This window comes from Anser cygnoides, chromosome 7, assembly GCF_040182565.1.
Source record: "Anser cygnoides isolate HZ-2024a breed goose chromosome 7, Taihu_goose_T2T_genome, whole genome shotgun sequence".
NCBI classification, from domain to species: Eukaryota; Metazoa; Chordata; class Aves; order Anseriformes; family Anatidae; genus Anser; species Anser cygnoides.
In genome coordinates, this window is record NC_089879.1 from 33,698,121 (window position 1) to 33,725,791 (window position 27,671).

Consider the following 27,671-nt stretch of genomic DNA (forward strand, 5'->3'; position numbering starts at 1 on the left):
CACATTCTTGATTAATAAGTAATCTCTTTTCACTGACCTAGCTCTATGCCTCTTCACCCTTGTTCTTTTTTTTTTTTTAATTAACATTTCTATTTTGAGAACGGCAAGCTGAAGATGTCATTCATCCTAGCAAAGAACAAAAAATCAGAGTTCCAGGAGTCAGAGATTCCAACACACACAACAAAAATACTAAGAAATAGCTACAGATTACACATATCATGAACAGAAAATTGCTCAGTGAACAGATCAGTCAAGTCCTGAACTTTTGTCAGCACACAATTTCTGAATAATTCTGTGGCTACAAACAGAAAGTGTCTATGGAAAAACTAAAATTCTTAAAGCAAGTCTTCACTCCCATGTAGATCAACATGAACAACAAAAAGCATAGTCTGCAACATTAGAAGATAGACAGCTTTAATTTCATAATCTCTTTTTAGATACATATATTTAAGGCACAATCCAAAACCTTACGATCATAAACTACAGAATGTTTACTATTGTCAATTTTGCTGCTTCCTTGTGACAGTTGCCCTAGTGAGAATGAAATGTGGAACACATCTTCCTTAAAAACAGAAAATCAAGCCAAGAAAACAGAACTCACCAAAACCTCTTTAGAACAGTCTTAGTTAGACAAAAAACTTGAAGGCTGTTCTCTCCACGTATCACTGTTAGTACGAAACCACCCCTGCATACAACATATATATAAATGGCAATAAAATGGCACATAATGTTTATACAAAATAAAACAACCTTAAATCATACAACTGTGATTTTTGCTCCAGAAAACAAACACGTTATTTCAGCCAAATAATATAAGCAGAAAAATAACCTGTCATTCATGGATTGTAGAAGGTACTATAAAGAATCCTGAGCAGATGGTACATCAGCTTTTCTTTTTTTGTTGTTTCTGATTTTTTTTCCTTTTTTTTTTTTCATTTATTACCTACCATTTTTTATTTGGAGAGAAGTGATATGCAATATTATCTTTAAAAATGTAATTGCTTTAAGAGAAACAACTCATATTACATCTACTTGGTGGAAAAAAAGATACTTTAAAGCTAAAAAAAAGCAGCTTTTTTTTTTTTTTTTTTAAAAAAAGAAAAGCTAAATGTTCCATTTAGTCATTTCCACCGCACAACTTGAGTAGGATTTTCCGGTAGTCTCCTGAAGTATCACCCTGGAAACAAACCCAGAAAAAAAAAAGTTGACAGCTTGTTCTCTGCTTTCTTCTTTTGGGTGTCGGGGTTGGGAGGGGATGAAAGAGAGGAAGATGAGGTCTAAGCATCTCAAATGCTAAGCTAACAACTAAAAGAGATAAGACCTGGGCTGAGATAAAAGTTAAACTCTTATAAAAAAAAAGATACGCAGTAAAATCTGTTCTTTCAATAACTGAATTGGAAGGTGTCCACAGGAGAATATATTCCTTCAACAAACTGAATTTGGTATAGGTATACAGGGTCAACTGCCTATTCTGGAAAAAATCAATAGAAATCTTTTATTGAAAAGCTGTCTTCAGCAACAGGTACAGAAAATATAGGAATAAAGAATAAATATAGGAATAAAGAATAAGGAATAAAGATTTTTAAAGTAATTTTCCTTGGACTCAACATAAATAGATTTTCAAGGGGCAGCAAATAAAAGTTCATGCTTTATTATGTTCAAACACTTAAAGTGATGCTCTGGCTTCAAAAGATCCCCACCCCCCACCCCCCCAAGACAGAGAACATCTCTTTCATTGTTGCGGGCAGTGAAAGCCACTATGGATGTACCTGCAAGCATGCACTGAAAAGAAGACTTCATGAACATCATCATCATCACAAAAGGCTCTCATAGCTGAATTTTGCCTGGTGCTCTTAAGACTAACAAACATTCCCTGGGAACTGCTCAATAACTAGCCTTGGTTGATGAGGCTTGCCAATCCTTTTCACAGGACAGTTTCAGCTAGTGTATTTATCCATGAAAACTGTTTTCAAGATCAAAATTATTAGGAACAAAAAGATGCCTCAAATATCAGAATAAATCCTGTACAGACATATAGCACAGTCCGCAAAATATAGAACATTACTGTTTATACATGTGGTGAAGGAACTGCTATGCACTTAGGAACAAAGAGAAAAGAACTAAGTTACTTTTCAAGGATGTTTTTAACTCTGCTTTTACAGAGTAAAGGTAGGATTTACATGTATGCCCCACACTTACTGAAACCATGTTTTGAATAAGTTCAGTCCAGTAAATGGAAATGTGTTCCTATTTCTGAACTGTACAATTATTCTGAACTGTACAATTACTTAAAATTGGTTATTGCTAATAATGTCAGATCAGAAGAGAAAAAAATGCAGACATACAGCTTTTCCACCAGTGTCTCACTGTTATTTAATTACATCTTGGTGGTTTCGGGGCATATAAATACTGTAAAAGAGCATCTTCACTACAGAGTTAGACTTGGAAAAAGCTTCTGCTAGTTGATCCTTTGTGGCTCATGACCAGAAAGACCACATAGTTGCTGGCAAAACAGCCAAATCAAGACTTTTTGGTGCAAACGATACCCTTCACTGTCTTTCCATGTTTCCTCCCAAACACCTAGTTGCATCTCCTCCATGTCAACAACAGGAGAAATATACAGGGACTTAACAGATTTGGCACCTTCACTACATGGTGAATGAAAGTGGCACCACTCACTCTCCTCCATCTTTAAGTTTTCCCATTAGTCAGGCATTCTCTTGACTTGCTACAGCTGCAATTACAGCAGTAATAGGGCAGATCATCTGCTAAAAAATCCTAAGTTATTTTCCAACTCTTGCACTTTCAAGGAAAATAAGAGGAAATCTCTCAAAAGCATATTAGAAGCTTTAAACTTTTGCAGCACACACGAGGTAAAGCAACATCATTACTTATTTGGAGGGCTAAGTTGTTTCTACAAGGTCATACACGGAGACTGGGACAGAGACCAGACTAACATCCAGGTCTCTGAAATCTCTCTGGACTAACTTTCCCTTCTTTCCTGTTTGTTGGCTTCCTTCCCATCTCTGGCCCATACAAAACCAAGTGCTGTCTGCTCCATGGCACTTGTGGTGTCACCGTCCCTGGGGGTGTTCAAGGAGAGGCTGGACGCGGTGCTTAGGGACATGGTTTAGTGGGTGATACTGGTGGTAGGGGGACGGTTGGACCAAATGGATCTTGGAGGTCTTTTCCAACCTTAATGATTCTATGATCCTATGAAATGCAGCAAACCAAACACTGCTACACTTGGTGGACTTAATAGTTATTCAGTGTAAGAATCCATGTTCTACTACCAGAAAGGATGCCACATCAGGAGAAAAAAAAAATAATAAAAAAAAGTCTTACAGTGATATCTGTGTAGAGGGATTTGCCATACATCCGCTTGTATTCTGCACGTATGTCCAGCAGGTCAACCTCACTGCGTGACACCATGATTCGAATCAGAGTTCTGTCTTTCGTTCCTGCTCCCTGAAACAAACAAAACAACAACATAACGCATTAATAATGTGTGGAATTGTGAATAATACAGCACTAGTCAAAACAAAAAATCATCACCTCACAAAAGGCTAACCCTTTATTAGCATAACCCCACTGACTTCAGTAAGCTTGAAGAGAATTTGGCCTATCATGCTTTAATAAATTAAATTTACTGGCAGGACACTAACAGTCATTTTTCTGCACAAAACAAGTTTAAAAAAATTTTAAAAAAAGGGTTGGTAGGGTCGAAGGGACACAAAGCCAGGAATGTTAGGGGGGTTTAATGACCTATTTATTTATTTTCCTGAAAGATACTAATTTCAGCAAGTCTTAAGCATATTCTTAATCATTTTACTAAGGGAAGAATTTATTTGTTTGACATATGGTTACATACATCTTTGTTAAGTGGATCAAATAAGGTAGTCTTTTTCAGCCTTTTATAATACTGACTGCATCTTGTTAGTCTTCTGCTCACTGAAAACAATTAGTATCTTCCACTTATTCGTAATGGTTTTGCTTTTTATTATTATCATTATCCTTTCCAAGGGGGCTAAAGGATATATTCCAATGAGCTGTACTAGCATTTTAAAACACATGCTGTAAATTTATGTAACTTGTCACAGGCACCTACCTTCATAGCATTCCGCAACCTCTCTGCAAAAAAAGCTGGTGTGTTCTTGAGGCACTTAACTGCAAAAAGAAAACCACAGAAATCACATACTCCTACTCGATCAAAACTCATGGTCATTTTTCAAGCTTAGTCACATGCTTTAAATTTTACATAAACATACACTTGCAGCTTCCACCCCTTCAGTTAGTCACTGCAATGATTTTTAATCCAAGCTCTAGCTGCAACAACGAAAACCTACAACACTTCATGGTTCAAGGCAAACTTTTCAGTCACTAGCGTCTATCTAGTGTGAAGCAGCCATAGCAAAACTTTTACATCTAATGACCAGACTCCTACTTCTGAAAGGAACATAGAGAATGGACAGAAGGCATAAAGGAGAACGCACTTAAGTCCCCTAGCTTTTTCTTAAATTAAGTAATTCTAGGCCCTACATCTGCAAGGAGTAACAAATTCAAGTCCTGTCCTAAGTTGGGATGGGATGCCTGAAGACAAGAAGCCATCTACAATAGAAACCTCACCCTTTATTCAAAGTCAGTTACACGTTTCTTTAGCCACAAAGTTCACACGGATTCTTGAAAAATCCTTGACATGTATTGACTAATGACCATTTTTTTTTCCATTTAATTAGCACAGTTCATTAGGAATCTTTTAAGATCAAAATCCAAATCAAATTACTGTTATATTAGCCAGTATAATACGAGAATCCTTCATCACACATGAGTATTAAAATCTATATATTGATCCTATGTTAGGTACCAGTAAACAATCATGCAAACAATCTGTGGCGAACTACACAGAAAACAAATCACACCCGACTTACGTTATACAGCACAAAAAGGTATCAAAGCGAGATAGAATGAAAGCACTAGACCTAAATACCTATTTCACAGCAACACACATTCTATACAGGCAAAAGAACTTTTCTGAGTAGGAAGATGTATAAGTGAGAAAGAGAGAGAGAGAGAAGTTCAACACACAACTGTCCATGATATGTACAATATATTTCAAAACAAATGACAGATGAAATGCATGTTTATTGATCACTGTTAAAACACAGTTGCACTTTAAGATGTTTGAATATGTTATTGTAAATTACCAGTTGTACAATCCAGAAAGCTTTAAAGAAAGCAAAATTAAATATTTTCAATTAGAAAACCTTTCTTTTTCCTGAAAATAAGGTTCACAGAACAAATGATGCTAGATATATATACACGTGTGTATATATACATACACATATAAATAAAATAAAAATTTATTCAACAAAGTTATTTAGTGAATATTAAAGACAATTCTTCCTCCAAAGGCTATTGACTTCTTTTAAAGTTACAGACCGAGTTCTGAATCAATATCCACATGAAAGACCTGTCACATGCCTGCAAAGATCCTTGAAGTCAAAGAACTTCCAAACTCTGACAGTACAATTTCTTTATTGAGGTCAGGTTCTACTAACATGGGGCACTGTTTCTTTTCTCTAAGCCTGTTTTTCTAACATTAATACTTCCTGAGGTGACAAATTTTGAACCCTGGAATAGGTCTGCAAATTTACCACACCAATAGAACAGGATCCAGTATGGGTCGTCATTGGGTCACTGTAAGGGGCAGCTTTGCCAAGTAGGGTAAGAAAAATGCTTATATAGTTCACATCTGCACCAGATAGGAGTGCAAAAAATGACCTTCTAAAAATTGATTCCCATTTTGAAAGATTCTGTTATAAAGTTCAACGAAAAAAATCCACAACTTTGTTGCAGGTGAGCAAAATGCTCTCTCCTATCTTATTCCCAGTGATGTAAAGTAGTATTTTCCTATTTATTTCAATAGGAGCAGAGTAAGGTGTTCTTTTATTTACTTATTTATTTATGGCTTTTCATCTAGGTACATCCCTTTTCTTGACACTACCATAATTGAAACAAAAGAGAACACTTAAGAAAGCGGCACTAGATACCACAGTAAATTCAAAATAATACACAGAAAAAGAAATGGAGATGTAAAGAAGTAATCTTGTCCAAGAGAGAGAGACAAGACAAAAGCAAATGCATGATTTTGTCTAGAATAGACCACCGCAAATACAACTACTGCACAAAGACTCAAGGGCTTGTTCCAGCCCCATGGAAACCAATGCCTACTTTCCAAGGGACAAAAGTAGACTTGAGGTAGTAGTCTTTGGTCTTCAGAAATGCTGGAGGTACTTCTGAACAAAGTATTAACAAAGCTTTAATCAGAAGAAATGGGGGAAAAATAACCCCTTCAGAATCAAATATAAGTTTTCTTTCTAAGAAAACCAGAGAGAGGTATCTAATTAAACATTAATAAATGCATTTTTATTTATTTCCAAAGCTGTCCAAAATATGCCATTCTCATTGTCTCAGTGGTTGCTATAGATTTTCATCACTTCTTAAAACAATGCCAAGTACAGTTAATAATTCTCTCTCCCCACTTTAACATTCAAAACTTAACATGCAAAATTTAAATTCAGCAGCTGCCTGAAGCAAAAGCCTCATCTATCTTTTTGAGGTGAACTTAGTGGCCTGCTTTACCAACTACAGCCAAGGTCAGAGAAACCTCAACATAAAAAACAGAAAACTGGAATTATTACACAGAACAACCACCTTAGCTGGAGTCACAGATGGAACCATTCAAGCCAGTCTTGGTGGAATACCAGAAACAGACCTGCTAAGCCAACACATACCTACTGCCAGCATGCCCTTTTCCAGGTCTCCAGACATTTCACTACATATGCTTTTTTCAATGTCCCGGTTACACATCCTCTGGTACTCGCTGAAAACTGTTAAGATAAGATTTCAGGAATCAGTGTCACAAAAGAGATGGCACTGGTGCATGCCGAATGGCTTTGTTTTAATCACACTTCTCAACTTGGTATTAAAGTACACTCACAAAGTTTTAAAGTTTCAAAAATTAATACTACATTATTAACCATTTTGTTCCATTTACGTGTCTTAATGCTCTTTCTAGGTTGTCTAGTCATATCCTTTTTGAAGAGCTACACCAAGAAAGTGCCATAAGGGAAATAGTAGGAGTTCTTCTAGGAAAGCTTGGGTGTTCAATAAAATAAAGGAGAAAACATTTAGCCACTCTCATCACTCCCCACATACACGCACCTTTCCCCTCTACGTAAGTACCTCAGTTTGAAACAAATTTCAAATGTTATGTGGTTACTGAAATATTTCCACACCACTACAGACTAAGATGACGCCTTATCACTAGCAAGAAAGAGGGGAAAGGAAGGGATGCAAATGCCTTGCATATACACAAGCATTTAAAATTGAACCAATTCTAATTTCTCAGTCCTTTTATCAGAGAAATATTTGAACATGACCTCTACCAGCTCTGATATTTAAGAAAGATGATCATAATGTACAGCTCTTGCGCACCCTTTTCTTCAGCAGAATTCACCCTGCTTTCCATTGAGGTATCATTACCCTCATTTTACAGACAAGGAAAAACAGACACATAGCAGTGTTGTACATTTTTATCATTACACACAACAGAATCAAGTTGATACTTATGTAGAGGTCTGGGCACCATTACCTGCTCTGAGGTGGGCCCTGCTTCTTGCACACAGAATGGCATTGAATTTGGATTCATCAGTTCCTAGACGGCTCTCTCCAGCTGCATATAGCTCCTAAACACATAAGAGAATTCATGTTTCGTTAATTAGAAAAGCATTTAAGCTGAAAAGCTGAGTTACAAATCAGTTTGCTTACAGGCTCTCCTCCTTTTATACTCATTTTTTAGTTTAAGTACTGCTGAAAAACAGGAGGACAAAACAAAAAGCAACTAGTTTTAATTTTCCTACAACACACTATGAGCCTTATTTGCAGACTTGCTAGCTTACTGATGCATAAGTGCTTAAATGTAAGAGCTCTGGATTACTAAAGGAAGAAAAATTTGTTTAGAAAGTAGCTGAAAACAATTCTTCCTAGTAGAACTTATGTATAGCTTCTTCTCTATACCCCTAGACATGTGCTGGGACACTCATATCTATGTTGGCATACTATGTTGAAAGCTTATTGCATTACTATTCATATGACAGGAGTGTCCTGAAATGATCCACGGTTTTCTCTCTCTGCTGTGTGGTGAAACAAAAACACACTGAAAAAGTAACAAGGGCAAGAGTTACTAGGTCCAAGTGCCTCATTTGCTGCAAAAATCCAGAGTTCCTTTTTAACATGCAGCAGCTAATGCAGGTGTTCACCACATTAAATTTTCCTCCATACACACAATTAACACAAATCTCTTTGGAACATTCCTTTAATAAGCAACACAATGGAGTCACCCAACACATAAAAAGCAAGAGATTAAACAAACAAACAAAATAACAGCCAAAAAGTATGGCCTCTATTCCCTAGAGCTTCCATCTTGGTAATGGAGCTCCACAGCTATAATGCTCTGGCAAGTCCTTTCATGACCATTCCGTCCACTGAAACATGAGCAAAAGTCACACAGTGTCCAAAACTAAGACTAAGCAGAAACCACACAGTCACATTTCAGAGTATTGACTTATTCAGTTGACTATACTTAATAAAGATGAAGAATTTCTTACTGACCTGCACATCTTTCTGGACAAGAGACATGTCAACAGCTGTACTTTCATCTCTGTTTCCCTGAAAGAATTCAAAGATACAAAAATTGAAAGATACAAAAGTTTTGCTGGAGGGCTCTTTTCTTATTTTTATTCATTTATTTTTATTTAAAAACAAACAGAAAACCAGCCACTACAAACACGCACACAAAAAGCACCCAAGTTCCCAAAAGCCCTGCATGGAAGGACATTTACAAATACCTGAGAAAGTGAAATTAAAAGTCTCTGGAAGTGCCCGGATGTGTCACTTTTTATTGCTTCCTCCAGAGTTTTCTTAAATTCTGTAAGAGAGCCATAATCATGAATTATCATACACCCCTGCTCATTTCCCAAATTTATATCGTCAGTGATTAAGAAAGAAAAGGAAGACAATTTGATGGGACTGTAACAAATCTAACCTGCTTTGTAAACCCTGTTGAGTTCTTGAATATGCTCATTACTGCGAGAAGCTAAGATTTCAATGAGACAATTTTCATCTGTGCCAACACCCTAAAAACAAAGCACAAGGAGAAAACACTCGTCAGATTCTCGTCTTACTTCTATAACCTCATGTGAAAGACATGGAAAAAGAACATAAAACAAACACAATTCAGAATAGCACCTTGATAAAGGAGAATTCAAAGCACGTAGGTTAAATGGTGCATATAATACGTTTCCAAGATACAGATGTGTATTTAAGATATAAATTGAAGGGATAATTAAAATGAGTATGAAGGCAATAGTTCATTTTAAAATGTCATCTTTTACACCGTATTTCAGGCATTTTACAAATCAATTGTATCTACCATTGAAGACTGATCTGATAATTCTAATAGGTAACTTCCACTAATAGATAACAACAGCTACAATTATAATACAGTTAATATTTCATCCTCCTATCTACTCTAAAATTTAAATGAAAGAACATGTAAATATATGCAATGACTCAGCAATGAAAATATTCCACCTTGATTGAAATGCTGTCTGGAAATACAGATGTTTGACATTTTTACTTTAAAACTCAAATATTAATAAAATAGTTTTATTGTTTTAAACAGAAACAATATACAATACTTCTTTAATATTTTAAAAAGTGATCAACATGGGCTAAGAAAATATACTTTACAGGTGGAGAAAACAAAAAAAGAAGGTACACCCTGCTCCAAATCTTTATTAACCTAGTTTTTAATAGCTATTTTTGAGCACTGAGTGTAAAGGCACTGGAAATTCTAAGTTAAGCTGGCTTAGAAAAGAGTTGCTTCAGTGGCTTGCTGACCGTGCAATAAATGTACTGCAAAGTCTATCAGAAATTACTTCCTGACTTTTTTCTATTTATTAATGCTTTTGTTACAACACAAACCTATTAAATGGTCTTCACCTTTATTACAGCTTATTTATTTAAATAACCTGTGAGAATAAGAATTCTCTATTTTACTATTATACAACTCTAAGAAATAGGGTAAAGAGTAGGTTAAACATCTGAATGGAGAGGACATAATGTAATGTCAAGCTTTTAAATGACTACCAAAAATTGCATCAGCTCAAATATTCCTTTTATTTTACGGATTAGATCTTATAGATATCTCCTACACAAACCTTTATAGCTTCCTTGATTTCATAAGCATCAAACATGACAGGTGTCTTCATCATTGCTAAGATTGTCCTCTCGAAGTTACCTGATAACTCGGACTTGAGATCCTTGATCAAATCCTAATGAGAATTAAAAAGAAGGGAAAAGAATTGACAAATATAAGCACCAGAACTGCGGAGTTTAAGTAGAATTCTGTATGGGTAAGCATCAATAACTTATCTCCAAAGTAAAGCTATTCCACTTAACATTAAAATCAGCAAATACTCACGTGTATATTAAATAACTAACATCAAATTAAATAGATTGTGCAGACCAAAAGGGTGAAAGTAATCACTTAGCAGAGAAACTGTTTTATACATTTCATCTGAAATGCTGCATGCAAATTAAGAGTGGGCAAACAGGCTATGGACTTGTAAACCATCTTCCCCGTAAACAACCTCCAACCTTCTTTCCAAACACTACTGATTTCTGATGAAGTCATGTAGGCCTTATTTCTTCTTCTTCTTTTTTTTTTCTTCTTCTTCTTCTCATGATGTATTTACCTTTCCATAAGCTGTTTTGAAGGACAGGATGATCTGCTGCCGTTGCTTGTTTGAACGACTTCCAAGACAATCTATAATCGCTTGCTCATCAGTTCCTGCATGCGCACAGACACCAGAGAATAAGCATGCACGTCACGTGAGGATTCAACTTTTTACTTCCATTTCATTCTACCTCTGTCAAGCTCAACTGAAGGACATACACATCTCTAACTCACCTACTACATCTCTTCTTGGATATATAGCCACAGAACTTCAAATTCTACTCAAGCCCAATCACAAAAACAGTGATAATACAAAAAAATAAATAAAAAACAACCACCCCAAAACCACAAACTACTAAATATCAAATTCATTAAGTTAAGTTCACTTCCAATAATTCTTCTGAATAACTGAGGACATCCACATTTGAACTAGCCCACTCAATACATACTTTAGCAATGGCAAAAGGCAGTATTGAATCAAAGCTACAATTCTATTTTAATTAAATTGTAAATCCACAGACTGCTCACCAAATCCCTTCATGGCCTTCCTCAAGACTTCAGCGTCCCTCAGAGGGTCAAATCCTGGTGCATCGGTGATTGTGCCTCTGTTTCCATACTAAAATCATAAAAGTTAAACTGCGTATTACTATTATCAGTAAAAGACTTTATTTTGCTATTTAGGAAAAAAACTATTATCATTTTTTTTTGTTAGAAAAGCAAGACAGTAAATTCAACAGAACCTAAGCAATTTGTTTCTATACCTATATGATGATAGAATATAAAGTCCAAAAGGTTTGATATTAAATTTCCCGTCCAATTAATTAAGGTTTAATGAAACTCCATATACACCTGCATATACTTAAGAAAAACAAAATTAATGAAATTTGAAGTAATGTCAAACCTTTCTACTCTGATAATGTAGTACAACATTTATTTGAAATCATACGTGCCTATATTGCTTGCATCTCCCTCTTCAATCAAACTTCTTCTCATGACATTTTTAGTTTTACGTGTACTCTCATATACATAAAGAAAACGTAGACAAATGCACAGAGTCACATTTTAAAACAAAAGCTCTGAATGTTCTTACTGCTCCAGGAGAGACGGTAGGGCCTGAAGGTCCTGGAAAAGAGGGCATTGATGGATTCACGGCTTGGCCTGGTGGGTAACTTGGCATGGGCTGCTGCCCTGGGTAAGTTGCTGGTTGTTGTCCCGGATAGCCCACAGGCTGCTGACCAGGAGGTGGTGTGGGCTGACCCGGCACAGGGCCGCCTGGGTATCCTGGGTAAGGTGGCATTCCTGATGGTGGATTTCCTCCAGGTGGAGGATACATCCCGTAAGAGGGTTGCTGTCCTGATGGAGGTTGTCCAAAGCCACCTGGAGGGACTGGTGGAAAACCCCCAGGTGCTGGAGGATACATGCCTTGTGGTACATTTGTCCCTCCAAAAGTCCCTGCCATACTGGATGCCTGCAATGACAGTCAATAAAGCAAGAGACAAGAGGCATACAAACACTTGAGTTTTAATGACATGCTTAGCACAATACTTCTCCTCCCTCCTCCACCCCCAAACAGATACGCAGTTGTGCATCTGCAAAGGAACTTTGCAATAATCAGGTTTTAGTGGCAAGCACAAAGGAAAAAACTGCATTCAGTTGACTCTCGTCTCTTTAACTGTAAGCTGCCCTACATCAAGAAGCAAAATCAACAGCTACATACCTAACCACTGCATCCAGCATTACGTTCCACTCATTCAGGAAAGCACAAATAGCTAGACACCTCTAATTACAAAAACCTTATGCACATTAATCCCAGAAACACAAAACTATGCTTATTTCTTCTCTGTCCATGGCTGCCTTACAATACCACATCGTCATTTGAGTGCAGAGATCCACTGTGAGCATCCCTAGGGTATTTTATGTGGGAGATGCATGCATTAGTAGTTTAAAACTAGCAAGAGTTCCTGAACTACATTAGGAAAGACATCTGCAGAAACTGCCACGTAGATATCCATACAATATCCACATGCAATATCATCTTTTCACATGACACACTGACCCTCTTCTACAGAAGATCCAGAACGATTAACATTTGATGACTGCAGTGTTCTCAGAACCTAGTAGCTGTGGATATTGTTATGTGCACCCTAAATAGTTAGTTGCTCATTTCGACCACTGATTTCATTTAATCACAGCCTCAGAAATGCATCCATGATGTAAATGTCTTTGTATACTGTGCCTTCTTTATGTAGTATAACAGATTTCTGAAGACTAAATTGTCAGAAGTGTCACTCACTTCTACCCTATGCAAAAAAAAAAGTCACACTGGAAATGTCTACATTTTTTCAGTCAATATAAAAGGTTTTTACTGCTGATCTGTTAAACATTATTGCTTTTAAGAGATCTTAAAATATACATACATATATATGTAATGTATTTATATTATATACAGCTGATTCTCTATTTTCTTCAGGAATGAATCACTTACCTCAGCTGTAGAACCATGTTCCTTAATCAACTGGCCAAAACTCCGGTAAATAAGCAAAAGCAGAACTGTGTTTTCCCATGTGAATATATTAACAATGGACAGTCAGTGTTAATCATATGTTCCCCTATACCTCTGCACAGCAAAAGCAAAGTTTTATTACATCTATGTCCACAGCTTTGGAAGTTAGGCTCTAAAGCCAACGTTAGCTAGTGGTCTGCCTTCCTCAAATACGGAATAGCTTGTGGCAACCATTTTCTTCAACAGAAAATATTGAATGCTCAGCACTTAAAACAGACTACACAAAGGCACAGAACTCAAAATAAACCTGTAATAAACTACTTGTCTGCAGGGCCAGAACCACAACTTTGCAATTAAGGAAGTCACAGTAAGATATACTTAAATGAAAGCAAACTCACCATTCCAGCCATGTAGTTTGGATTGAATTGATTGGCATAGCCAGCCACATTTTCTAGACCAATTGGAGGTGGATTGGAAGGTGGATTCGAAGGTGGATAGGCAGCACCACCCCAAGGACTGCCACCTGAAATCAAACACAGTCGTACTGAAATAAAAATCTACACCTTTTAAAACTTATTTCTTGCTACATATATTTCTATTGTAACGTATATTTAACACTTGAAGTTTGGGCGAAGGAAAATCAACTGAAGAGGTGCATGCTAACAGTACAACTATGATATAAAGAGAAGCCTCACAGATAGTTCTAAACACAATAGTTACCATTTAATCTATACATTCCTCTTTAAAACAATATATTTGAAGGTTAACATTCAGGAAGTAATATTGTAAACAACATATTCTGATTACAAAGTAGCTTCTCAAACCACATATTGTCTGGGTATTCCAATAGGAAGATATTAATTCTTCGGCTGTTAATTTGAGAGATGCCTACAGAGCACGACACAGCACATTCACAGAAACCTGAGTAACAAAACAACTTGGCTGCATGCAGCAGCACAGCCTTGTCAGCACAGCAGTCACCCCAAGTCAAAACATTTTGCAGAGGAATAGGCTAGTATGGCTATTTTCAGTCAGTACACCGCTTCCCTTTCTTGCGTAAGGTTGCATAACTCTACATTTCACCATTTACGTGTGATGACAACCATATAGCTCACCCACATAACAACTAGTAGTTAAATATTTAATCAGTTTTGTATTAGTATAATCAACATAATCAATATCCTTTTCAACAGTTCTGTCCTTTCCATATACAACAAATTGTCTGCCTAAGAACGGTGAATTAGGGATATTATCATAATTGAAGTCATAAATTTTTGTGAGATACGGTCTTAAATTGTGCAACTGTTTTCTCTTGTTACTCGTTTTTCTCAACAGCTGTGAGACTATGTGCTGACATGGCCCAATACTGACAGGACACTGTTCCCTAACACTTATTGATTTGGGTCAAAACGATGACCATCTCCCGGTTTTACATGCTTTATGCGAGATGAATTAAAATGGGCCTTATATGAACACAGGCCAGAGCACTCATGTAAATCAGAATCCCCAGCCAAGATAAAAACAACAACCACCACCAAAACAAAACAAGAGGACTTAGCAAGAAAGCACAAAAAGCTGAAGCAGGCCAGGAAAATCCTTAAGTCTTCTTCTTCATTTATTCTGCCTTTCCACTCTTGACAGGGCCATCATCATCACTTAACGGTGACTTCACCTGAACAACTTACCTGGGGCTGCTGGGGGATATCCCGGGGCTGCTGGGGGATATCCTGGGGCTGCTGGGGGATATCCCGAGTAACTCATTGCAAAGATCTGAAAAACATATGACAGTTATTTTCTGTAATGCTTCACTAATTATAACATATAAAATAAACACGCAACGTGTTAGCAGTAGCCAGTCAGCAAACTTTAGATATAAACTGCACAAGTTAGAGGCTTTTCTGGTGCAATCTCTTCCCATTTCCTTTTGTTGGGCCAATAAATACATTCAGATATCTAACCAGCTGTACAGTCACTCCTCAGACTATTTCTCTTATTAATTTCAGTTAATATTTACCCTCACCTTGTCTATTGTATTAAGGATGCATCACTTGAAAATGCTCACTTTATTGCACTGTTGAAGTATCGACAAGTTTGCAACCTATACAGAAAAGCTTTATTATTCAAGAGTAGAAAAAACAGCTGACAAACAAGCGACACCTTCAAATGAATCATTTTATGAGAAGTGGCAGAAGGCACTTAAACGCGAACGTCTGCAGAAGTGCAAGGTCAGAGTAAGAAGCTGAAAGGATACACTTCATGCTTTATGGCAGTGCTGTAAGCATGAAGGGTTTACTGAAAGGATAAGATCACTAAAACAGATTGGATCTCTCGGACTTGATATTGCCTCTGTCAGCACAGAAATGTACCAAGTCATTACTGTCCAAAAAGAGAAGTGGAGTGTCAAAAAGGAAGGAGACCTACGTTAAAAAAAATAAAAAGTGAGATATCAGAGTACAGAAATTCTTATAATTAACACAGCAATTATCAGGATGAATGCTAAAAGTAACTCAAGGAGCTTGGTTTCAGATCAAGAAAAGCATCCATTGAGCCTTTAACATTTTCAAGATTATTTTAGTGACAATTCCCAGTCTATTTTTAAATTGCTGTGCAAATACTATCCCTTTCTTTTCTTTCCTATCTTCCCCCTACAGCACGCCTTTTTGTATCTGGCCTGTTTTGCTGTGTTTTGGATTTCATCTGTGGAATATTATTTATTTATTTATTGACTGTTTTTGTGGGATTGTTTTCTTTTTGCACAATCATGTTGACTTTCTGGCTTGCATAGTTCTTTTCCATAGCAGCAGTGGAATGAAAAAACACTTTTTAATTCTTTCTATTTTTAAAAAGAAAAATGTGTTTAGGAAATCTTCACTTTATTTAAAAAAATGTTTCGACTTCATGCTGAGCGTACTCATTTAGATTTAAAGAGAGAAGTCATCTAACAGAAATTACAATAAACAGAACTGCCTACAAGTTACAACTCTGTCCTACCTCTACTTCAGTGCATAAAGCGTCTAACAGACTCAATAAATACATACACTTATTTCCCAGCAATAAAAAAACTCGTTAACAGTAAAACTAGAAGGGATGTCTGTATCTGGAAAAAAAAATAATTTCCATGCATGCAAATCTAAGCACTGCCCCTTCCATTCATCCCATCTCTTCATTCTCCTTTCCCCATAGGAACAGCAGCAAGAGGTGGGGCTCAGCCAGGGCATGGCCGTTACCCCACCAGCACCTTTGGTCCTTTTTTTCTTAGTGCTGTAACACATTAACAATTCACCCAGCTTCACACACAAGACCAAGCAGGATGCACAGCTGGCAAACTTACTTATGTTTTACAGCATCAGGCTGTTTAGCTCTGTGAACTGTCAATCACAAGTGCCCACATTTAAACCCCAAGAAAGGTCCAGGGAAGTCAAAGGCACCCACAAACATCATGGCCTACCTCTGCATGTTTACTTGCAAGAATGGGCTGGAGATTAGACAACATTACGTTGTTCATAACAGGTTTATATCTAAAAAGAGCAGGCTCATGGGATGTTTTATATTCTATCAAATGCTTACAAAATGTTCTGTATAACACGGTAAATATTTTTCTCATATTCTCTTCAGCCTTGGTTTCCAATGAGATCTCCTACTGCACTGGGGAGCCTGGCAGGCGAGCAGCAAGGTGAGCAAGGGCTGAGAGGAGAAGGGCTGCCTGCAGCGGTGGAGGGTGACTGCTCCTCTTTATTACAGCTATTACTCCTGGCAAGGGATGCAACAGAGGTGGATGCTCTGGATGCTGATTCCTGTCTTTGACAGCCACAGCCTAGGACACAGACACAACCACACCACGATGTGCTCCTCTCCTCGCCCTCCTCATCACTCAGCCAAGAGCTGCCAGGGCTCTACAGGACGGATGCGAGAGACCCAGCTGGTGTCCTCTTCTAGCCCTGCGGGGAGCCGGAAGCTAGAAGCTCCCCACAGCCATGGAGAGCTCCACACACCCTTTTTCCCAGGTATCCATTTCTTATTTTCTCTTCCAGCTGCTGTTACACATCAGTCTTTTTCATCCATCTGCTCTCCCAGAGGCCCACCCAGTGTCATTCATGGCTCAGCTCTGGCCAGCAGCGGGTCCATTTTGGAGGATCTGGAGCTGGCTCTGATCTGACATGGGGCAGTTGCTGGGCTTTGCTCACAGAGGCCACCCCTGCAGCCCCCTACTACCAAACCCTCACCACATAAACCCAATACAATGAGACAGCCCAGGCTGCGGGAATGCTGGAGATCTGGAAGGACGAAAATATGCAGAGAAGCATTTGCCCATCTCTGTACCTTACAAGAGCTAAAAATCTGTGAATGACCTATGCAGAGAACTGATTTGTAATTGGAAGATCAGACCTGGAAAATTCAGGATTTAATCTGGGACAACATTTCCTTCAAAGACTTAATGATACCTTAAATAAATTGCTCCTGGCTTATATTACCTGACATAAATGCACCTGGAGCTAGGTATGTCTTCCTGATTGTGTCATATGCACATGAGACGGTCTGTCCTAAGAGAGGCCTCAGGATCGGGTTCCGAAGGAAAACAGACAGCTGAGGTTAGCTTGGACCAAACAGACACTAAGAGGAATACTATGACAGACACTACAGTGGGCCAATCTACTTGCTAACACCAGTAGAGTTTCCAATTCTACACTGGCTCCAGTAGAAGCTGGCAAACTACACAGCCAAAAACCACTTGGAGAGGCAACCAAGCTCCACACTGGCAGACAAGTTGATGACTTCCTATAAGGCAGATTGACGTTCCTCACCAGTTTCATCACAGAACTGAAACGTGAATCACAATGAATTAATCCTTAATTGGTCACTGCCACATTTCTAAGTAGCTGCTGCTGCTACAAAAAGAATGAAATACATCCTTATCCATTTCACGCTGCTTTCACTGCATTCTTCTCTACTTGCAAGGACTTGTATGTTAGGGAACTATTTTGTCAAAAGGCAAAAAAAAACCAACTCCCACCTCTATGCATTCAGCTACATGATTAGTAGTCAAAGACAACCATTAATCTTTGAGGCCAGGAAGAGTAGCCATCTCTTCGCCTTTTTTTCCCAGATCCATGAACCTTCCATTGCTCTAGGAAAGAAAACACCTTGAAGAGCTTCAAGCAGTCAAGCAGCACATCCCCAACTCCAAGTCTTTCTGCAAGGTTTTCGCTGAGGCTCTTCCAGCACCTCCTTGTTACTCCCTACAGTTACTGTGTGGCATACACCCTTGTACAGAAGACAGAGCCGAGGTCACCACCCAGGTCATCACCCAGGTCATTGTGCTTCCTGACAGCCAGGATGAAGCACACACAGGTATGGCTAAGCCTCTTCCCCTATGTATATTGAGATACGGAAGTTAAAATTAAGTTTATTTGTTAAATGGCTGCCATAGTAACAGCCTCCAGACCACATTCTTCATTAATCATTCCCCAGGAACACCGCAATGCTTTACCTTCACCACCTAATTTACAGACACCACGACCAGGGATGGCCTCAGGAGCATGGAGCCCTGTTCTGGTAGGACACAGCAAGAGACAAAGGAACAGGGAAAACACGCCACACATGGTCCTTGCCCACACAAGATGGGAGCTACAAGAAGTTTAAATTCCAATCCCACACCGGGAACAAATACAGTTCAAACTGGTTGGCAGGACTGCAAGGAAGCTTCATCAGTCAAAGCTGCTGGGTTTCCTGCTCTTTTTCTGTGGTAAAATCTCACCTAAGCTGAATAATGATTAAGAATTGGCACATCAAAGACGTGTTTAATAGCAAAGGGCACAGAGAAGGCATTATTTTCAAATTTCTCAGTAGCAGATGATCTTAAAAACTCAAAAACCAACAGAAAACGAAACTGTAGTTTACCTTGTTTTCCTTGATAATAATCGTCAAATGCATGCTGTAACTACCTGCTAATTTATCCTAGGAAAAATATCCAGGCTTCAAAGCATTCTTAAGAATAAGAAATAATGCTTCTTTACAGAAAGCAAAACAGAATTATCATCTGTTGGCAATGTTCTTCCAATTACCCTTTTTTGCAATGTTTAGTTTATAGTGTAAGCACAACTATGGTGCTAAAATAAAAAAAAAATAAAAAGGACAATTACTACTAAAGTCGACCAAAAAAGCCAACCTATAGCTAAGTCAAATCCCTAATGCTTATTAGTCACAAAGTGTGATTTTTGATGTTCAAATTATTAGAGTGCTTGTTTATTTATTTTTAGCTTTATAGATAATCGTGTCGTTTATCTGCTTGCTTTTTTTTTTTTTACCCCCCCCCCCCCTTTTTTTTACTTCAAGTGTGAATTTAGTAATGATAGGACACTAAAAAAATGACAAGATGCTTTTTCAATACAGCTTTACATATAAATTTAAGACAAAGGCTTTTTTTTTTTTGTGTGGTGGAGTGTGGGGAGGAATGGGATAGGAGTTGTTTGTCTTAGGAGGGTTTTTGCTTGCTTTTAATCCCATGTAGGTGATTCCGTTCAGATTAGGAAAGAAAAAATAAAAGAGCCTTTTAGCAGTAAAGCTGAAGTTGAGAAATCCAACCTCATTAGCACCCAGAAAAAAATGTTACTATACATGAAAAAGGTCTCTTTGCTTCTTTTGAATGCTATATTTATCCAAGTCTTTTCACAGGAAATTTTTTCCATGTGGCTTTGATTCCAGGCAAACTAGATCCACAAACACACCAACTGCTCACATTCAAGAACTTCCATGATCACCACCTCTTCCGTACGTCATCACGTCTCCGCTGGCCATTTCTCTCACTTAGCAAATATTTACCCCTCTAAGTTAACTTCCATGACCACTCCCACAACCTTGCTTCCTTTTCACCTTCTAAGCCCACCTTCTGAACTTTTATTCTGCTACATCCATAGCACCTTCCTAAAATTGTCAGTGAAGAGGGACACTTGCCTGCTGACAATAAAGCGGTGGTGACACAGGACAGGGAAAAGAGGATTCAGAAGTCCACCCTTTAATACAAATACTGTGTGGGAGGATACAGGAACAGCAAGTTCTGTGTTTACCCAGCCATAACAGAAGCAGTGCGCAAGAGGGAAAAAAAAAGGCACAAAAACAACCCACAAACAGAAAAAGGGAGCACCTTGAAGAAAACATAGAACAAATACTGTTAAAATCATCTCATCACTCCCAGTGTTCACCCTTAAAGTAACACCTACAAACTCTAAATAAAGATCTTAGGTTGTACTGCTGCAGTGGATACCGCTATCTCACCTCATGGTGCAAGACAACTGCTCAGGCTCTGGAGTGTTTTCCTGCTTGTTTTGCAAAGGAAGGGGGGAAGAGAGCTCTTTCTAAGACATGAAATCTGTAATCTCTAATACATTTTCCAAAAGAATTTTTAAAACAAGTTCCTGTAAGCCACAGCACAGCAGAAAAGGCCTACAAATGGATTTCTGTAACTTACTTAGTGGCTGTTGTTCAGTCTCCAACAACGCCAAGTTCCAATAATTTGAGGGCAAAAACTGAAAATATCACGGCCTATATTTGTTCCAAATAACTTGCTTAATTACAACTGTTTCCCAGGGAACACTGAGTAAAGGTGAACCCTTGGCCTTTTCCTTTTCCAGGTTAATTACCAGGATGTGGTACAAAAGGCTGCCTAAAGCTATAAATTACAGCACTCCTCTGTGCAAACCTGCTCAAAACCTGCTCAGAAACTGATCCTTGACTATGAAATCAACAGAACAGAATTGGACACCTTACAGTATGCTGTGGATTTTCATTACAGGTCACGCAGGGCATCCACCACTATGCTTTTGTAAAACAAGGACAAGTCACAGTCAGCATCACATTAGCTACCCGCCATTGCCCTACTGCAGTCTAAGCAAGATTTATCTTGGACTTGCTTACCCACTGCAGCGCAGAAGTTGTTCTCTCCTACACCAGCTCTAATGTTCTTCATCCATCCTGTCAGATGAAGAGCCCTGCAACATGGCTTTCTCTGAAGTCTTCTGCACCTGACTCCCTGACTAGCTTTCCTCTCATTCCCAACCTGTTTGAAGAAACTATGGTAACAGCATTGGTTCCCCCTCCAAAAAGGGTTTAATGTAGTTGAGCTCATGTCAGCCAAAACTCTAGAAACCTCTTACACAGAAGGTACCACTCACGCTTTGTCTTTATGAACCTTTTCCGGTTTTCACCCAAAACGCATATTTAAAGAGTACTAACACATCATCCATTCCCTACAAAAATACATTACTTTAAAAAATAAACCAACACCCACAACTCTAAATTGATGGCAAAAATGTAAAACGAACTCCAAAAAGGTGTCTTTTTAAAACTGTCAGTTTGAACTGTTTGCTAGTATTACAAGTCAGGAGCACTGCTGGTTTTGATTATATAAATATTTCAATAGCTTTACTATTAATAGTACTGTAAAAACACTTTATTGGATGAAAAACTACCTTTTTTGATCTGCTGCAGCAAACAAGAGCGGAAAAAAAAACATCAGAAAAGGCAGCGCTGACAAGCCTTGGTCAAAAAAAGGTAGAGCAGAATATAGATGCTATGTCCAACAAAGCACATCTGAATGGGAAGAGAGACCCATAAGCCACAGCCAAGCTGCACAAATGTTAAGAACATTCATGTGACCGATAATTTTTGGTTATCAGTTATGTGTAAGAAGCACAAATCACAGCGTTACAGCCTTACACTGCCAGAAAATTCTGAGATGACTGTCACCAATTCTAAACAAAGTGCAAATATTTGCACTGCAATTTTCAAACCTCTTGCAACAAGACATTAAAATCTAAAACCACTGCTCACTACTGAAATTACATATAAGATTAGCCTGTTTAAAATATTTTGTACTGTTCAACACTATTTGAAGAGTCATCTAAACAGCATTAGAAATGCTTCTCCATGAAACAGGGAAATGCATGAGAACATATGACCAAAGTAAGATTCTTCAAGACAGCAGAACAGTTGCTTTGATGGTACCTGCGCTAGTACAGATTTTCTATTTCATAGAATCATAGAATAATTTAGGTAAGAAGGGACCTCTGAGGTCATATAGTCATAGAATCACAGAACGGTTGAGGTCCCTCAAGTACGCTTCCTCAACAACTCGAGAGCCATATCCTTCACAAAGGGTCAAAATTTCGATGGGCAAGTAGTTCAACTTCATATTCTAGCTGCTGGCACAACCAGGCCTGCCCAAGATGCCAACGTAACACCTACACTGTTCACCTGCACTGAAGAGAGAAGGCAGGAGGTTGAACAGAATGAAACCTACTTCTGTGCTTAGCTTTTGGAGCCTTCATCTTCGGGGTCCGAAGAACAGACAACAGGGGGAGAGAGAACAGGTAGCATACCTTGCATCGTCATGAAGGTCACACTTAGGTAGTTAAACACTTACTCCCTTTGCATGTTGTTTGACACTTTTCTAGGAAAATCCTAAGCCTCCCTGGGTTTTCTTACTAGCCTCTGTATACATACTCAAGACAAAACCCAAAGAACTTGAGTTAATTCCAGACCAACTTCATTTTGGCCTTCTACTCTGCCTCAAACCAAGCGTTTCCTTTTGTAGCACCCTCTTCCAGTGTTCTCTTTGGAATATTTACATTGCAGTCAGTCAAAACAGGTGTGACAACACAGATATCGCAACACCATCCTTAAAACACAACAAAACAGAAATTCCAAAATAGAATTACACGATGTTTGAAGAAATAACAGAATGAGGTTCTATTTCAAAGTCATAACCTGCTATATAAGATAATTTGTTGCAAGAACAGTCATGCCATAAATAGTCTGAGTTATGTTCTCAACTGACTAATGCTTCAAGAATTTATACTGATCTATTTTAAGTTTTACCATGCAAAACAAACTTTTGCATCTTCAGTGAAAGCCGGAATAGGTAAATACTAATTATTCCATTTCACAAAGTACACTCTGCACGAAAACCATCAGAACTAAAGCAATAGTGTAGTATTTAGTACACTAAAGCAGTTACCAGATAGTAAACTGTACAACTCTTGCCACAGATGTGTAATTAGCTGCTGTGTGCAAGACTGAAGTGCACAGCCAGGAGCGGCCCTGCTACAAAAGCCTAGGGCTCCTCTGCTCTTCAGAGACAACAGAAACAAAAGGAAGAATCAAGTTTTCCACTATGCTCTCTGCCAAAACTTCCTGCATTTACATTGTCTAGGCTGCAAAAGAAGTCAAATAACAACACGGAGCTTTTAAAGGGACAACTCCTCAAAGAAAAGCATGCTTACGAGACCTGCAAGGGACCTTTGTTAAAAGCTGCACACGTGAGACCTGCACTGCGTACCAAACACCTCTGCTCTGCACCAGGCTGGTGGCCTTGGGACTCCCCCACCTGAAAAACTGGAAAATGTGAGTTTGCAAACATATCAACTTTTTCCTAAAGGTGACTGCTTCTATGCTTTCTAGACATTGAAGGGCATACACACAGAGGTGTCCAGAAACTTTTGATAAGTTATCACTCACCTCACTGAGCAAACGGGCACGCTTCGTTTATTTCTGACCAGAAAGAGCTACTGATTTTCAGCTGATCGATTTCTCTGTACAGTAATTGACATACTCAAGAAAGAACCAACTTGGTGTAAAAGATCAGAAAGCTGGGTATTTCACAACAGCCATAAAAAAAGTAAATGCCTTATGGTAAAGGACCGACACACATTTCACACACATACAGGACAGTTTCCTACACCAAGGACGAGTGCCCCGGCATGGGCGCAGCACCCAGCCCACAAAGCACAAGCAGAGCCTCCTCCTGGGCTGGCTGGGGCTCCAGTGGCCACCATGGGCTCTGCACAAAGCCAAGCTGGGTCTGGAAGCAGCACACAGATGTCACCGACAACATGACCTTTTCATCTTTTCAAAGGCTCTTTATATGTAGCCTTCTCTTCAACAAAATATGCTTTTCACCTTCCCTATAACCAAATAAGCCAGTGTCTTCTTTCTGAAACAGCCAATGCATCAAGAAAAAGAGGAAGCAACGTCCAGGCAGGCCTTCTTTCCATTTCTTTGTATATCTGTTCTTAGAAAGCACAGTTGCTGCCCATCAGATAGCACCATGATCCTGCTCTGCGCCACGAACAGCTGGGCTGTGGGGTTCTGTGGGTTTTTGGTTTTGAGAACAACCACACAAAACCTATTCAGTCTAAGTTCCTTTGATCTGATGATTAGCACCGGCCCAGACTCAGCACCTGGGATGGCTGAGTAGTACGGATACAGTTCTGCACATCACACACAAAAAACGGCTGCTAAGCACAGTCAAGACTGACTGCCTGGTCATCACACCCAGTTAATAAAAATATTTTTTCGAAAGATCCCAGCAAGTCTCCACTCTGACCCACAACTGACTCTGCGTCTGCTCCAACCTCACATCAAGATCTACCTTCGCATCAAGGTTTTGTAGTGAGCTTTGATAAAATCTGGAACAAATGAGAAGCAACAACAGAAGTAGTACACTGTAAATATTTACTGCTGCTGTTTGATTTGCTTATCTATCATCTGCAGCAGGTACTGCATTATGTTCTTACCAGCTCAGGGAACTGCCTGAAGGAAGTTCAGCTTTTACACCATGTGCAAAGCTGAGGATGAGGACAAAACATTCACCCATGCTGCCCAAGTAGGCAAATTAAAATCACAATAGCAATATTTAAAGTTTACAGTAAAAAACTAAGTAAAACTGAAACAAACAAATGAAAACCCCCCAAAACAAAAAAGCACAACAACACCCACAGATCCATTCGAAGATGAAGCCATGTAAAACATTTATCTATCTTCTGAAAAAAACTGATAGTTAAACCTGGGTGTTTTACTTTAAGACTGTGGCTTAGAAAAATGACGAGCTCTTAAAACACTGCTACCTTTTGGGGGGAGTTTCTCCAGCTCTCTGGAGGTTGTTACTCATAGTTACTCCAGGTTATTCAAGCCTGGCACCAAATGCAGTTGTAGACTACGGGGTCCCAGGCTGAGTTTCTGGCAGATCACTCTTCCTGGGGCTGAACAAGATGGCAAATACAGGTTAAGAAGCTGCTCCAAAGACAGCCCTCAGCTGCCCTCAAGCACTCTTGGGCCACCAAGTTCAGCACTGGATTGTGCCTCCTCCCCTTCTAAATTTGGGTATTTTAACGTGCAAATACAATTGCTTTCAAGTAACTGGCAACAGCAATAGGAAAGGAACCACCTCTGTTTCAGCACACTGCAACAATTCCAGTTTCAAATTGGTGGAAGTGTCGCTCACCTGAGCATACACATGCAGCCTTCTGTTTTTGTTGTTGTTGTTGTTGCTTTTTAAATATACTTTTGCTGTTTCTGTGATTACAGAGCCTTGTTTAAAAACAAATGAAAATTTCAGGAAAAAGCACTGCTATTTCTGTAGTCACCATTAAAGCACCTGCTCTTTTTGAATATGTCTCTGCTTTAACTATAGCTTCCTTTTTTTAACTCCTACAACATTACCACATTTCATCGCATCTTAGCTCTGATTAATGCAATATTATTGAACAGACTCTCTGCATGCTCCATCTTCTGAAACCTGTCAGAGCTCTAGGAAACAACATCCTGTAGGCTTCAAATGAGCAAACTCCTTGGCTTGCCATTTTGTAATAGAGCAGATGATGTATTTTGAATTATTTAATATTATTCTTCAAAATGTTTTTTCTTTTATAAACTACCTTGCCTATATAACTCTATATAATATCCCCATCCCGTAATTTTTAGTTTTTATTTACATTGCACAGAATTTTCACTCTGATAATTCAGAACTAGGGACTATAAAGAACAAGCTCAAGAAGTGATGTAGCACATGAATTAGTGTGATGACTAGGCTGGGAATCCTAAGTTCAGATTCGCAGAGATATTTTGTCTCCTGATGTCATACCAAGGTCAAACAAGACAAACGCACATAAATATCATTGTTGACATAGATACGAAATCATTAGGCCCTTCAAACCATGCTGAATCCGCATAGGTCCTCTATTACATATGTTTTTTGTTTGTTTGTTTAAGTGCCTGGAGGCAGGGAAAAGTAACAGAAGTAGCCACAAAAGCACTTTCAGGAAGGTGAAAACCCACAGAACTGCCACAGGGACGTGGGCAAGGCTGGAAACACCCAATGCAAATTATCTGATGCATCAGTCAGAAAAGAGTGGTCCATGTGACTTTCAGAGCAGTTCCAAAGACAAGAAATTACAGAAATAGCTAAGCTGGGGCAAAGTTTGTGATCTCAAATTTCAACTAGCGCTGTGTTTGGCACCATTTCTGGCATTATCACTACATGCTCCAGCAGACCACTGACTCATTCCACAGCAAATATCATGCGCTGGTAAGGTGGCAATGAGGTCGAGGAGAGAACCCCCCACCCCCCACAGCAACTATCCTTTTAGACAGATAAAAAAAAAAAAAAAGTCACAGAAACCAGCTCCTTCATGAAAACATTCAGCAGTGACTGCTTCCCCTGCTGTCAACCTGCTTGCTTTCCACTCCTTCACGTCAGCCTGTGTCAGTGCGTCTGTCCTCATTCTTTCCTCAGCCGCTTCCAGCTCTCCTGCCACTCCCTCCCGCAGCAGATGTGCCCCTTAGCTGTTCCTCCTCATCCGGAAAAGACTTCCAGGAACTCCCAGGAACCTGACTGAAGGGGGAAAATACCCCAGCATAAAATGGTATACTCCCTGCTGCCCAGCCTGCCTTTCTGCAGAAAGGGTTTGACAATGCGCAAGACCTCTTCTTTTCTGAATATTGAGACGTTTCTGCTGGTTTTTTGTCTTACAAACGATTAAGATCTAGCAGGAGCTGAACAGTTTCGGTATTAAGACATTTTCAGACCACCCAGTGTAAATAAAAGCAAGGTATGTTGCAAGCAGCTTGCAGAAAGAGACGTTTGGTTAAAAAAGGTCAGCGCGGCTCTCACGGAAGTGCCATCTTAGGTTTACTTCTCTACCCGCACGCACCAAAACCAGAAGCTCGAAACAAACCAAGCCCAGGCACTACGCGGGGACCAGCGCCCCCCGGGAACCCGGCAGCGCTCCCCCAGCCCCGGGCGGGCTCGGGCCGGGCCGCGGGCACCCCCGGCGTCCCCCCCCGGCCCCCGCCACCCGTCTCCCACCGGCTCCTACCGCGGGTCCCCGGGAGCGGCTCGTGTCGCGCTGCGAGGCGGTGGCGCAGGGCAGCAGCTGGGGGCGGCGCCGCCGGGCTCCTCCTGCCCGCCCGCCCCGCCTCGGGCCGGGCCGGGGGCGGGCAATGACCGCTTGGGGCCGGGCGCTAAACGACGACCGGTGGGGGAGGCCGCGTGCCTGCGGGAGCCAAGAGGGGCGGCCCCGGGATCTTGTTTAA

At 39.4% G+C, this 27,671-nt stretch overlaps 1 protein-coding gene across 3 annotated transcripts; it reads right to left on the reverse strand.

Moving 5' to 3' along the window:
- Window positions 1-397: 397 nt before the first annotated feature.
- ANXA11 (annexin A11) lies at window positions 398-27,671 on the reverse strand. Of its 3 annotated transcripts, none has more exons than XM_048074811.2 (15): window positions 27,455-27,671; window positions 14,990-15,074; window positions 13,703-13,827; window positions 11,892-12,269; window positions 11,330-11,417; window positions 10,821-10,915; window positions 10,284-10,397; window positions 9,107-9,197; window positions 8,910-8,989; window positions 8,674-8,730; window positions 7,655-7,748; window positions 6,795-6,890; window positions 4,109-4,167; window positions 3,346-3,468; window positions 398-1,177 (listed from the first exon to the last, which is right to left on the reverse strand). In XM_048074811.2, exons 2-15 carry the CDS (start codon window positions 15,063-15,065, stop codon window positions 1,118-1,120), a joined length of 1,536 nt encoding a protein of 511 aa, XP_047930768.1. In that variant the 5' UTR covers window positions 15,066-15,074; window positions 27,455-27,671; the 3' UTR covers window positions 398-1,117. The 3 variants fall into 3 exon arrangements, with proteins under 3 accessions (XP_047930768.1, XP_047930767.1, XP_013031110.2); XM_048074810.2 differs by lacking the exon at window positions 27,455-27,671 and adding an exon at window positions 18,316-18,338; XM_013175656.3 differs by lacking the exon at window positions 27,455-27,671 and adding an exon at window positions 15,325-15,346.